General features: G+C 36.4%; 2 protein-coding genes across 5 annotated transcripts; both read left to right on the top strand.

Annotated features, from left to right (window-relative positions):
- The first annotated feature begins 2,215 nt into the window (after nt 1-2,215).
- On the top strand, nt 2,216-9,272 carry LOC110813865 (pentatricopeptide repeat-containing protein At3g09040, mitochondrial-like). 3 transcript variants are annotated; one of them, XM_088222196.1, is made up of 4 exons: nt 2,216-2,616; nt 2,701-2,971; nt 6,038-8,675; nt 8,775-9,272. In XM_088222196.1, exon 3 carries the CDS (start codon nt 6,205-6,207, stop codon nt 8,563-8,565), a length of 2,361 nt encoding a protein of 786 aa, XP_088078322.1. In that variant the 5' UTR covers nt 2,216-2,616; nt 2,701-2,971; nt 6,038-6,204; the 3' UTR covers nt 8,566-8,675; nt 8,775-9,272. The 3 variants fall into 3 exon arrangements, with proteins under 3 accessions (XP_088078322.1, XP_088078321.1, XP_021896823.1); XM_088222195.1 differs by having other exon boundaries at nt 2,216-2,971; XM_022041131.2 differs by lacking the exons at nt 2,216-2,616; nt 2,701-2,971 and adding an exon at nt 3,061-4,397.
- Nucleotides 9,273-9,865: 593 nt separating this feature from the next.
- Nucleotides 9,866-12,304, top strand: PFD6 (prefoldin 6). Of its 2 annotated transcripts, none has more exons than XM_088222198.1 (2): nt 9,866-10,267; nt 11,651-12,304. In XM_088222198.1, the coding sequence occupies exon 2, from the start codon at nt 11,738-11,740 to the stop codon at nt 12,125-12,127; it is 390 nt and encodes a 129-aa protein (XP_088078324.1). In that variant the 5' UTR covers nt 9,866-10,267; nt 11,651-11,737; the 3' UTR covers nt 12,128-12,304. The 2 variants fall into 2 exon arrangements, with proteins under 2 accessions (XP_088078324.1, XP_088078323.1); XM_088222197.1 differs by having other exon boundaries at nt 9,871-10,280.
- Nucleotides 12,305-13,883: the final 1,579 nt, after the last annotated feature.

Genomic DNA, 13,883 nt, shown 5'->3' with positions numbered 1-13,883 from the left:
AAGGATTCCGGTGCGGCGGTGGGTGACCACGGTCTTCTTCCCGGCGGTCAGGTCTTCTTCTCCGGCAAGGGGTTCTAGTGGCTAAGGTTATGGTTTGGTGCGAATGGTAGTTATGTATATCCGTTCGCTTTTAATTTGAGCTGTCCATCGCGTTTGATCTGAACCGTTCGATCGCGATTAAATAGGGAGGGAATTTGGGCCGTTCATCGCGATCCAATCTAGGCTGTCCATCGCGATCTAATATGAACCGTCCAATCGCGTTTGAATCTGACCGTTCGATCGCGTTTAGGAGGGAGCGCATTCAGACCATCCGTGCGGACGAGAACGGATCTGGGCCGTTCGATCGCGAGCACGCTGATCGCCCACGTGGCACTGTGTCAACGCCCGTTGCCACGTGGCGCATCCTGGTTCATCGGGGCTGCTGACCGGGCATCCTACGTGGTAATTTTTTTTTAAATTGCGTTTTGACCCCTAGTTTTCGAATTGTCTTTCAAAAATACCCCAGAACGCAAATTTTTACCTATTTTTTCCAAAATTGCTTTCAATTTCATCCTCCATCAATTTTATTTCATTTTTTACTCTAAATTAAAATAAAAATAAAAATAAAAAGAATTATTTTATTACATTTAGAATAAAATCCTAAATTACAAAAAAATAAATAAATTTCGGGTGTTATAGGGGTAGTTGTCAAAGCTTGTTTGAGATTTTTGAAGGCCTCTTCTGCTTCTTCAGTCCACCCAAATTGCCTTTTTTTCAGCAAACTTATCAAAGGTCTGGCAAGAATCCCATATTGTCAAACAAATTTTCGATAGTAGCTAGTTAAGCCCAAAAACCCTCTCAACTCAATGATGTTGTCGGGGCTCGACTACTGGAGCATTGTTTGAATTTTGTTCTGATCAACCTTAACCCCTTAGGGAGTAATAATATGTCTCAAGTATTCCAGTTCCTGCTTCCCGAATACATATTTTTTGAGCTTAACAAAGAAGTGGTGTTGTCATAGGATGTCAAGAACTTGTTTCACATGGTCAAGGTGCAGAGCCTAGCTTGGACTATAGATAAGAATATTGTCAAACAAAATTACAACAAACTTACGGAGATACTGCCGAAATATGATGTTCATCACTGCTTGAAATGTGGACGGAGCATTGAAGAGACCGAACATCATGACGAGATTTCATAGTGGCCGTTATGGGTGTGGAAGGTCATCTTTTGAACATATGGACGATGAACTCTTACCTGATGGTATCCTACTGTGAGGTCGATTTTTGTGAAGAAGATAATCCTGTGAAGTTCATATAATATATCATCAACAGTTGGGATGGGGAATCGGTCTTTAGTGATGATCGAATTGAGTACCCGATAATCTGTGTAAAATCTCCTAGTTCCATCATCTTTTCTTACTAACAACACTAGCGAAGAGAAGGGACTAGTGCTTGGTCTGATCAGCCCAGAATTAAGCATCTCATTGACCTATTTTTCAATTTCTGATTTATGAAAATAGGCATACCTGTAAGGCTGTACATTGATCAGCTCTACTCCCTCCTTCAAGTTGATATATTGGTCGATTTTCCGGTTGTGTGGCAGCTAGCTGGTTGGGTTCTCTGAATAGGTCCTGGTAGCTGTTCAAGAGCGTCTACATTTCTGGATGAATGGTTGTCGTGAGAGTGCTTTTTTCGGCTAGAACGTGAATGGCAAGCAGGGAGGTCTTCCGATGGGTTTCCTTGGGTACCTCCTCTGCCGAAGCGATCTGGATAGGCAGGGCATCGACCCAGCGCAACCGTCGAAGTCACCCATCCCACTTAAACTCCGTGGTCATTCGATCTCAATCACAAACCACTGCCCCTAATTTTTCCAGCCATTGAACTCCAAGGACAAGATCGAGACTCGTTAGTGGCAAAGCATAAAGAGTAAGGGTGTTGACAACCATATTTTATTATTTTAGTTTATTACTTAATTAATTAAGATGGTGTAATTAGAATTTTATTAGAATAATAATCTCATGTAATTAGAATTGTAATAGAATAATTATTTTCTAATTACTAAATTAAAAATTATATAAATATTCCAAATGTAATAACTTAAAGGGTGAGAAAAAAATTATTTTTTTTCCAAAAATCAACATGATATCAGAGTCAAATAAAATTATTTTAGAGTTTTAATTTCATAATTTTTTTTCAAACCCTAAAATAGTACAATATGTTGGATTGGAACCCATTTATCAAGATTTACTCGCAACACCATCTCAGAAAGCCAACTTAGAGGGAGAGAGCTTGATCAAATTTGAGGAAGAAGCTGAAGAGTCGCTGCACAAACCAGATCCGGTTCAGACCCGACTCGTGCAACTGAAACTTCTCTGGCACGCAGCATCTTGATGGAACGATCTGCACGCAGTAGGACAGATCTGTTCGTCCAAATCGGCACGAGAATAAAGCCGTTTTTGCACGACCTCCATTGCAGATTTGAATCGGAGGAAGTTTTGACGTGCGCGGCTCACATGAAGGAGACATATCGCCACGGAAGAAGCTTTGGGCGAGGAGAGCAGAAGATAGATCCCCGTACGCGAAAACAAAGTGCCGAAGAAGACGAACCAGCCGCAGTCGTCTGCTTTGCGCGAAGGTGTTTTTTGGCGGTCTTTCGACACGATCTCACAAGATCCGTGCCGGATCTAAACCCATTGGTGTTTTCTGTGGTGATTGCCAGTGAAATCGCGGCGGTGTGTGGAGGCTAGCAGCGGCGTGTGGAGGCCAGCAGCGGCGTGTGGAGGCCAGCAACAGCGTGTGGCAGTTTTGGCGGTGCACGTGGTGGTTCAGTGACAGGGCATTCGAGGGTGTGTGGCGACGTGTGACAGCTTGTGTGGTACTCTGGTAGAGTTCAAGCTGTTTTAGAGCCGAATCGAAGTCGTGTCGTGCTGTTTTGAGCCGGCCAAGCTGTTTTGAGTCGAGCTGAGCCGAGCTGCTGCTTGACATATCTGGTTCTAGTTTCCAACACTTTTTTTGGGCATCCTTTGATACTGATTAGAATGATAACTTTTCAGAACTTGATTTATAAGGTGGCCATGTGCAATTTCTCTGCACTAACTTGAAGGGAGTGTTGACAACCATATTTTATTATTTAATTATTTTAATTTATTATTTAATTAGTTAATTAAAAATAATAATCTCATATAATTAAGATTGTAATATAATAGTTATTTTCTAATTAGTAGGTTAGGAATTCTATAATACCCTAAATGTAATAATTTAAAGGGTGAGAAAAAAAATTATTTTTTCTTCAAAAATCAACAAAGGGTAAAGAGGATACCTTGGAGGTGAACCGGCACGTTTTCGAACCGCCCTTGACATCTTATCGGGCTATTATTCGCGACCTTGATAAAGAAACTCTGAGTTGGAATCATCGGAAGCTTGAGCATACTTGTGACTTGCTCACTGATGACCTTGGGAGTTAAGCTGCTATCAACGAGGACGACGACGCAGTGGTTGCAGATAGTTGCCTCTATCCGCATTGTCTTGGCCGCTGACCAGCCAGTGAGTGCATGAAAGGAAATCTCGGGTTCTCCCGCATTTGACCCGTCGTCTCCTTCCTCTTTGGCCCCATCAAAGAGCAGGAGCTGCGGCCAACAACATCAGTGGCCGGCGGTGAATTTTTCATTGCATCTGAAGCAGAGGCCGAGCGATCGACGCCTCTGCATTTCTTCCCATGATAGGTGTCGTGGGGTAGCTTCAGTATTCTGGGTTGGGGGGCGATCGAGTTGCGTCCGACTTCGATGAATCTTCCCCGCCGGCCCAGTTGCTCTTCCCTCATGCGGGCCAAGGTGATGACCTCTTTCAAGGATTTGGGCCGAAACATCTTGATGCCTTATGCGATCTCGGGCTTAAGCCTGCCGATAAAGGTGCCCATTAGAACCTTTTGGGTCCAGCTCTGAACCTTATTCCCCAACCTTTCAAATTCTTTTTGATATTCCCTCAGGGTCTGATCTGCTTTACCCTAGATAAAACCTCATCAAAGTCTTTACAATCAGTTGACCCAAAGCAAGCCCATATTTCTTCTTCAAACCCCGCCCACGCCACCATTTTCCCTTCTTCTTTATAAGTCCGATGAAGCTATTGCCACCACTGGCTGGCTTCACCCTCTAGGTGGAAAGAAGCTAGTTGCACCTTCTGCTCGGGAATGCCTTGGTAGCCGAAGAATTGCTCGGTGCGACTAAGCCCTTCGGTTGGGTTGTCATCAGCAAATATGGGGAACTCAAGCTTTGCGAGCTTCAAGAAAAAGGGCTAATGGCCCCCGTCGTCTCTTTTGGTGCCATCGTCACGGAGTGGTTGCGTCAGTCCAGGCCGACTTGAGTGTTGCTGTTGGACCCTTCGCGGTTTGTCAACAGAGTATCCATCAACCGCTTGAGGGTATCCTCCATTTGGTGAAGCTTATCGACAACTCTCAACTCCATTCGGCTAAAGCTGTCTTGCAGTCCTCTGACACTAGTTTCCAATTGTTCAATCATCTTTTTGTTAAACATGACTTTGATACCAAATGCTAGGTCTTAGTCAGAATCAAGAAGAGTTAGAAATGAATTTGCTTCTATTTAGGGCTAGAATTACCACAGAATATTGCTATAAAAAATGATATGCTTTATTCATAATCTAGGGAGCTTAAATAAAAAAAATTACAACAGTTTTTCCTATTATCCAGGAGCACAGCGGGTAGTAACGGAAAGATAGTGATTCTAACGTAAATAAGGGATAACAAAAAATCAAAAAAGAAGACGCTTTTACCGCTTCTTGCGGAGTTGTGGCGTGTTTAATTTCCCATGTTTTCCATGTTGGCGATGTCGAAATATCTGGGATTCTTCACTGGTGTTCTTAGAGATCTTCTTATCCTATCATTTAATTTTCCATGTTTGATTTGGTGCTTATGGTTCGAGGAATGAATCATTTTTTTTTTCTCTTTGTTTCGAGTTATAGTTCATTTCTCCCTTAGATTCATAAACGGGAATGAGGTATGTTTTTTAGTGACTTTAGTAATGAATGTCACATGGACGTGTACATATGTTAAAATGATTTGCCTACACTAGTACGACGAATGTATTACACTTTCTATCCTAGGCAATTCAAAAATCTATATCTCAGTTTTAGCTAGTGCCTTCTTTATGCGATTGATCTCACTTTTAATAAGACTGGTAACGTTATTAGATGAATAGTGATTTTATTTTAATTTTTTTGGAGTGCATCAATGTAACCATTGCAACGGCCTTATTGGCCATCCTCCTCCTGTATTATCCTCTACTTTAGCCAAATCATCTTATTTATAGTTTTCATGAATGTTTAATGTAGTTTGGATGCTGAGACATAGATGATTAGTGCTTAATTTATACTCTTAATGGTTTGAGTCTGCGTATCTCATGGAGGTTGATGCAAAAGTTTTCTTGGTAATTCTTGATTTTCATAATCTTACATCCTATTATAAACAATCTAATTTTTTTGAGGCTGAGGATACTTCTGAAAATAGAAGTATTGTACGCAACTTAGATCTGTAAGAAAGTGGTATTAAAGATCCATGAAGAACAGAGGGAGTATTGGAGGTGGATCTGTCAGTAATTATTGAGTGTTTTAAGAGTATATATGAATAATGAGTTGCAAAACCCTATAAATATAAGCGTCAGTTGTCAATAATTATTCTAGAGTATGTAAAAAGTTATGGAAGGAAATTTAAAGTCTGCCAACCCATTTGTGTTTCCAGAGTATCTTTTGTTGTGGGAATTATGAGTGTTGACTGAAGAATTTTAATTTGGCTACCACATTATTATCATATAATCACTATTTTAGATGATGTGGTGTTTAGGAGTCAATTTTTGTTACATTAAACAGAAACACTAACTGGAGGAGTAAATTGGGTGTAAAATGTGTACTTCCTTAATCTTAAAAATTAGAAGTCAATATGAATTTAAAATTAACAACATTTTTTAAAGATCTGACTGTTAAATCAGAGGACATTATGGCACCTTTATGTATTTTTAACTTTTTGTTGTTTTGATTTAACATCGCAGAATTTTGTGAAAGCTCTATCTGGCAGGATTATTATCTTCAAGGTGGAAAGCTCAGATACAATCCACAATGTGCAAGCCAAGGTACCAGTCAAGGGAACCCACCTGACTAGCAAAGACATATTTCTGCAAGTAACCACAATTTCAAGCTCCCTTGTGCCATAGGCTTCATGAGAAGCCTTTTCTGGATCAGGAAATCAAAAATTTTCTTTCAAACCGTTCCTTTTCATAAACGCCAAGTTCATCTGTTCAGACCATATTCTTCTTCGCTTTCTAATTTGTTGGTGGGAAAGGACCCAAGTGTCATCTTCAGTGCCCTTTCTCTCTCTGAGAGTACCAAATCCCACATTCTTGGAACCCAAGTCCATGGGCATATTGTCAAGTTAGGATTGATAAAAGACATATTCTTGCAGAACAATTTGATAAAAATGTACTCTAGATGTGGGATTTTATCTGATGGGCTTAAGCTGTTTGACGAAATGCCCCAAAAGAATCTCGTTTCTTGGACTCTGACAATCTCAGCCACATTCCAAATAGGGGAATTCGATTTGGGTCTAGAGATCTTTTTGGACATGGTAAGAACTGGTTTTGTGCCAAATGAGTATGCTCTTGGTAGTGTTGTGAAGGTGTCATCTATACTGGGTGCTATTGAATTTGGTCTGTTTCTGCATTGTATTGCTTTGAAAATCTGTATGGAGAAAAATCCTTTTGTTGGTTGTTCCATATTGGACTTCTATGGTAAGTTGGGGGATATCGAGGCTGCTGAAAAAGTGTTCGACAGTGTGGACAGTCTTGATGTTGCTTCCTGCAATGCTATGGTTGGAGCGTATGCACAATGTGGGTATGGCTTTGAAGCAATGAAACTTATTTCATCAATGGTACGTAAAGAAGTAACAATGGATAAGTATAGCTTCATCAATGCTCTTCAAGGATGTTTGGTTACAGGTGATTTAAATTTTGGAAGACAAATTCATGGATTGATCATTTGCAGAGATGTGGAAAGTTGTTCTGTAATGAATGCTCTCATGGATATGTATATCAAATTTGGTGGAATGGACATTGCTTTGAAGATTTTTAGAAGAATTGCTAACAAAGATGTTGTGTCTTGGAATACTTTGTTGGGAGGTTTCTCTCAATATCCAGAGGTTGTTGCATCTTTCTTCCATGACTTAATGCTGACAAGTGTGAATCCCAATCATGTGACTTTCTCAATCTTATTTAGACAATGCGGTGAACTTTTTGATATCAATCTTGGGCTTCAGTTTTACTCAGTTGCTTTGCATCTTGGACATTTAGATGATGCGACTGTCACAAGCTCATTGATTGATATGTTCTCTATGTGTAAAGCAATGGAAATGGCACAGCTAGTATTTGATAGTGCTGTTTTCAAAAACATAATTAACTGGAATGGGTTAATTTCAGGTTACAATTTGAATTGTTGTTACAATAAGGCCTTACAGACTTTCTGTAATTTATGGGAGTTAGGAGTAGGAGCAAATGATTTTACCTTCTCCAATATTTTGGAAGCATGCGGGTCCTCGGGCAACCAACAAATGGTCAGGCAGATTCATGGTGCCATATTGAAGTCTGGTTTTGCTCATAAATATGCTTGCAGTTCACTAATTGCAGCATATGTTAAATTGAGATTACTAGATGATTCTTTTGAATTTTTCACTGGATCGGAGAGATTAGGTATAGTGCCCTGGGGAGCCATAGTATCTGCTCTGGTACATGAAGGTTATAGTTATGAAGCTATCAGATTCTTCCATGCTCTTACAGAAGCTGGTGAGGTGCCTGATGAATATATTTTGGCTAGCATTTTGAACAGCTGCGCTGATATAGGAGTATATACACAAACTAAATCTATTCATTCATTTGTTATCAAGTTGGGATTTGATACACAGGTTTATGTAATTAGTGCTCTAATAGATGCTCATGCCAAATGTGGGGACATTAAAAATTCAAGGATAGTGTTCAATCAGTCACTTGAGTCCAATGACACCATTATGCATAACACCATGATCATGGCTTATGGCCATCATGGTCTTGTTTTGGAAGCTATGGAAATCTTCAAGAAAATGAAGTTGGCTAAACTACAGCCCAGCCATGCTACGTTTGTTTCACTGGTATCAGCTTGTAGTCATGCAGGTCTCGTTGAACAAGGTCGTCTTTTGCATGAATCAATGAAGTTGGAATATGGAATAGAACCAAATCCAGATAATTATGGTTGCTTAGTTGATCTGCTCTCACGAAGCGGATTCATTGAAGATGCTAAGAGAATAATTGAAGAAATGCCTTTTCCTCCTTGGCCTGCTATTTGGAGATCTCTACTTAGTGGTTGCATGAAGCATGGTAGTAGAGAGATGGAGAAATGGGCTGCCCAAAAGCTGCTTCAGTTGGCTCCGGAGAATGATCCGGCACATGTATTACTGTCAAAGTTTTATTTTGGATCAGGCAATTGGGAAAATGCTGCAATGGTGAGGAGAGGGGTTATGAAAGACCCTGGATGTAGTTGGATTGAGACAACGTAGAAAAAAGATCCTACTTTCTGAGTAGACTTTAACAATTCTCTCAGTGGAGCTACTTCGGTAGTTGGTGATTTCAATCAGGAAAAGCACTTACATTGGCATGAGAAGACTACGTAAGCTGAACTACATGCCCATATATATATATATATATATAATATTTCTCAATTGGTCTCTTTCAGTCTCCCTGATGATGTTTATCTTTTTTATTCCAGGGACAGAAAAAGATTCCCAACTACATGTTATGATCATCTCATCTTGCCTTGTGGAGGCACTAACTAAGCAGGTTGTCTCTTTCCTTCTTCTTGGGAGCTTTCTTGGGGTAAGGAGGAAGTATATGTGATGAAACAAAAACCACAATGTTGTGTACATCAGCCCTAGCTAGAGATTTAGTGTTTGAATATTAACTCCTACTCTATTTATATCAAGATAAGGTAAGATGAGTGTGCACTTGATTTATGTAAAATAGCTTATGAGTGTTAATATTTAAGTAGTAGATTATATCCTTTTTCAAATGATGTTTATATATCAGTTCATGCTAGAAAACTGGACCATACCAGCATGGTCACTCTGCAACGAAGCAAACTAAAGGATCAAGGAAAATAGAGATTGATAAAATAGATCTAGTCCTGAGTTTGTACTGAAAAACTAAATTGTACAAATGTATTCAGTCGGAACCAGATCAGAATAAGAAGTTTTTAGTTTTGCCCTCAGTTCAAGAGAGTAGAGACTGATGAAATTGATCTGAAACTAGACTGAACCGATTAATTGAATATAAACCGCCCGAGAGTTCTTGAATTTTGTCAGTTTATATAGACTGTTAAGAGTCCAAAGAAAAAATTTCAGCCATATATAATTCTTTTTTTTTTTTTCAAAAAACTAAGGATGTCTATTGAATCTTTAATTTTTTATTAATTAATTTTAATTATACACTTCTTCATGTTGATTTATCTTAAGACAATAAATTAATTAGTATTGCTTTTACTAAATTACAGGACTGCCACTGAAATTAACTTTTATGTTTTAAAATTAAATTACAAAACTGTCACTAATCCATTTCCTTCTACTTAATTACAGATTAATACTACATTTTTTTTCTTTTTCGTTTTTTAGATTTTACTTTTAGGGTATTTAAATGTTTTTAATTTTAGTTTTTTTCTAATTTAATTTTAGATTTTTAAAAATAATCGGAAAATATTTTCCATTATTTTACAAATAGAAAAAATATTTCTTCATATTTATTTTTTAATTTTATAAATTATTAAGTATAATGATCTAGAAATAATTTAATTTGAGGTTTGTACTGAGTTTATGTACAACTAAAAACCAATAAATATAGAAGTAAAATAAAAAGAAAATGAGTTCCCTTCCTTCTGGAGTTCTCGCGTCACTCTCTCCCTTGATTCTTCCCAAAAACCCTAATCCCTAATTTCTATTCTCCAAATTTACCACATACCTTCATCCACTCCACCGCAATCTCTCCCAGCTGCCACTGAAATTTATACCCGAACAACCCTCTTCTTTTGCCTTCGTCGACTTCATGAAAGCTTCCTAGGTTCTTACATCAATTTCAACTAACTTCTTTCACCGTCAGACTTCTTCCTTCACGGCATTTCCCGGTCTTTTTTTTACTCTGTTTCCCTCGTTCACGCGATTTCATCACTTGCTGGATTCGTACCCGATCTTTACTCCTGTGGTCACCAAACAGGTATCTGTAAAAGGTAATTGCTTTATTTCCATCGCTCCCACATGGTTGAAGATTCGAAAAAAGAAACGTAGATTATTTTTGTTTATTCGTTTTGACTCATTTATGCTCTTTACCCACATTTGCGGATGTGACCTATTGGGTTTCTTTTTTTGAGGATCCTGGATATCTGTAGGAATTTTGTGCGGTCGATTGTTTCTCTTTGCTGTTATGGTTTCTCTTTAACTTGCTTTCATTTTTCTCTTTTTTTTTTGTATTTGACTATTGAAATATAACGCAAAGTTAAGGTTCATGCTACCTTGCTTTGATGTGAATGAGATAAACCGTTTGCTTATAGCGTTTAAGATCGCATACATTGAGATCTAGCCGTTTGAATCTTATGGGAAAATGCTTGGTTAATACTTATGAATGCGTGAACTCTGTAAAGCCGATTGATGCATGAACACTCTGTCTCATAGCTGAAGGCTCCATTTCGGTGTAATAAATTTTATGCATGTTTTCTAAAAAGAAGCCATACATTATCCAGGAGATACCCTTTTTTTTTCTTAATTCTGTTTGAATGAGGATGTGATTTTCTTGCTGTCAGTCCTGCAATTTTCTTTTTTTCACCTTGTTCCTTTCCCGGTATGCTTGCTTGCTTTGAAATTTGGAGAATGTCATGCTGTAATGGCCTATTTCCCTTGCTGGATTGAATGATCATAATAATACATGAGTAATGACTGATGACTCTGAAAGGACCAGGATTGGTGTAAATCGAGATCAAGTAAAAGCATAATCCTCTTGTCAGAGGTTAAGTAAATAAGAGCAAACTTAGTTTTGGCATTAACATTATGTTGATTGTGCATTAGGTTTAGGATAGATTGGCGAAGAGAACACATTGGGAATTAGATTTGTTTGCTTCATATGTGATGTTGATTTATTATCCAATGCCTGTTTTAATTTTGAAGCTTGATTTATTAAAACTGTTCGGGAGTTGGTTAGTTCGTTTTTTTCCACAATGTGTTGTTCTTTAATTTTTCTTGAAACTAATTATTTAAAATTTACATCTGCATGCATTCTGGGTAGATTCTTGAGCGTAAGATTTAATAGAAACAAAAAACTCTGTTGAGTAGGCCAGATTAGACGCAGCTAGCCTCTTGTTAGAAGAAGTATTGAGTTGTCCACGTTTTCTACAGATATTGTTTCTGATTGAACAGAACAAAGTGTATGCCCACAAGATTCCTTTAACAATTAAAACTTTAATCCCAGATCTTCAACTATTCCTTTCATTACTTAAAAGAAATCAGTAATTCACATTCTTGGTTTCCAGCTAAAGTGGAAGTTTAATTTATTAGTTTTCTTTTCTAGTATGTAATTTACTTATATGAACATATGATACCTCTACAGTAACTACTGGTTTGTCAAGAAAACCTAGGGAGGCAGCAGCAGCAGCAGAGCAGGCTACAAGAGAAGAAGTAAAAGGAGAAAGTAGTCATGAGTTCATCAACTCTTTGTGAGCTTCAGCGTGAACTCGAGAACAAAGCCAATGATCTTAGCAAGCTCCAAAAGGATATTGCAAAGAATCACCAAATGAGGAAACAGTACACTATTCAACTTGGTGAGAATGAGCTTGTCCTGAAGGAGTTAGATTTGTTGGATGAAGAGGCAAATGTGTACAAATTAATTGGCCCTGTGCTGGTGAAGCAGGACTTGGCTGAGGCTAATGCCAATGTGCGCAAACGAATTGAATACATCTCGGCTGAATTGAAACGACTCGATGCTACTCTTCAAGATTTGGAAGAGAAGCAAAATAGCAAAAAAGATGTGACATTGAAGTTACAGCAGAGGATCCAATCTCTCCAGACTGGAAAAGCCAAGGCTTAGTTTGCATTGGGTTTGTCAGCTGCAATGTCTTTTACATCCACTTACTAGTGAGGCAAATGCTTTTTCCCCTTGTTCCTAATTGAAATGGAATTTGTATTACATCCTCTATTGTCATTCCGGTTGCTCTGCCGTTTTCAACCATCATTTATGCAATATATCAGTCTTGTGTTGTCAAAAGCTAATGGCTACTGAAGACATACGAATTATTTTTTATTTGGTGTACTAATTGCCTATCTGTGGGACTTGTTAAGAGCAGGATTTCAGCCCAATATTAAATGGCAGGAGTATTTTTAGGTAAAAATAGAATGTTTTTAATTTTTGATAAAAGTGAAATTAAAAATTAAAATAGATATCTTTTTAAATTAATTTTTGCAGTGTGAATTAAATTATATTTTTAATTATTGTTTTTATTGATTTCATATTTCATTAATTTAATGTTTTAAAATTAAATATAAAGTATTATTAAGTGTTTTATATTTATTTCAATTATTAAATAATTTTTTATTTTGAAATTAATGATAATGATTGATACCAGTGATTTATAATTAATATTTAGATTTATATTGAATAAAATAGATTGTTTAATTAAATATAAATAACTAAATAATTGCAATAGTTAATTTTTATGTAATTTTTTATTAATTAAATATTTATTATTGATTCTGTAACATATTAAATTAAATTTAGTATAATATTTTATATTAAAAACATTTTTACAGTAAATTTTTATTAAATATAAACTATTTCTGAAGTGATTACAAATTATTTTTATCAGTTGAAGACAAACACCAAATAAATCCAAATAGACTCTAAAGATAATACAAATAATAGGTCATATTTTTGTATTTATGTGTGCGTGTGTGAATATATATATTATATATAAGGGGGGGTATGGGTGGTGCTGGTGGGTTGTTGATTTGGTAGAATATGGTAAGCTTATCATAAATAAGATCTTTATCCTAATAAGTAACAAACTAACTAATATAGTATAAACATCATATTACTTTTTTTTTTTTAAATTTGTATTAATAATTCATCATCTGTTGTAATAGTAGTAATGGTAGTAATAATAATAACACCAACAACAACGATAGTTATAATAATAGTAGTCATCAATAACAACAATGATAATGTAATGGTGGTGGTGATAACATGTAATTACAATAAATTGAGAATGATAGTAATAACAATAATAATATTTATAGTATCGAAAATGATAACTATGATAGAAACGCAATAGTAATAATAACAACAATACTAATGGCGGTGACAAATACTGATAATGATAATTATTGTTATTACAATGACTATGCGATGATGGTAGTTAATGATGATAGTAACCACATAAATCACTATAATAATGATACTAGTAGTAATAACATAACTTGTTATTATAATTTTGTTTTTCAAAAATAGATAAATAAAAAATATACAAATCATCATCATAATCTTTTTAAAATACTATTTAAGTAGGTGGTACTTTATTCAATTCTCTTATAATGACTATCACTATTTTTAATATAATAGTCGTGTTTTGTCTTTTCTATTAAGACTTTACTTTCGAACATTAGATAGATTAGAATAAAAATGCAACAGTAATTTAAATATAAACATAAAGATTTTTATTATAATATTTAGTTTTAGAAATGTGATATGGTCTTGAAATAATACTTTAAATTCTAAAAAAAATTCTAATTATGATATCATTGAAAGTATTGAATTGTAAATAACAGACAGAGTGTTTATTAATTGTGTT

The sequence above is a fragment of the Carica papaya genome, chromosome 6, assembly GCF_054855325.1.
Source record: "Carica papaya isolate Zhongbai chromosome 6, ASM5485532v1, whole genome shotgun sequence".
Taxonomy (NCBI): Eukaryota; Viridiplantae; Streptophyta; class Magnoliopsida; order Brassicales; family Caricaceae; genus Carica; species Carica papaya.
The sequence above is the reverse complement of the archived record's forward strand: the minus strand, read 5'-3'. Positions and strand labels throughout refer to the sequence as shown.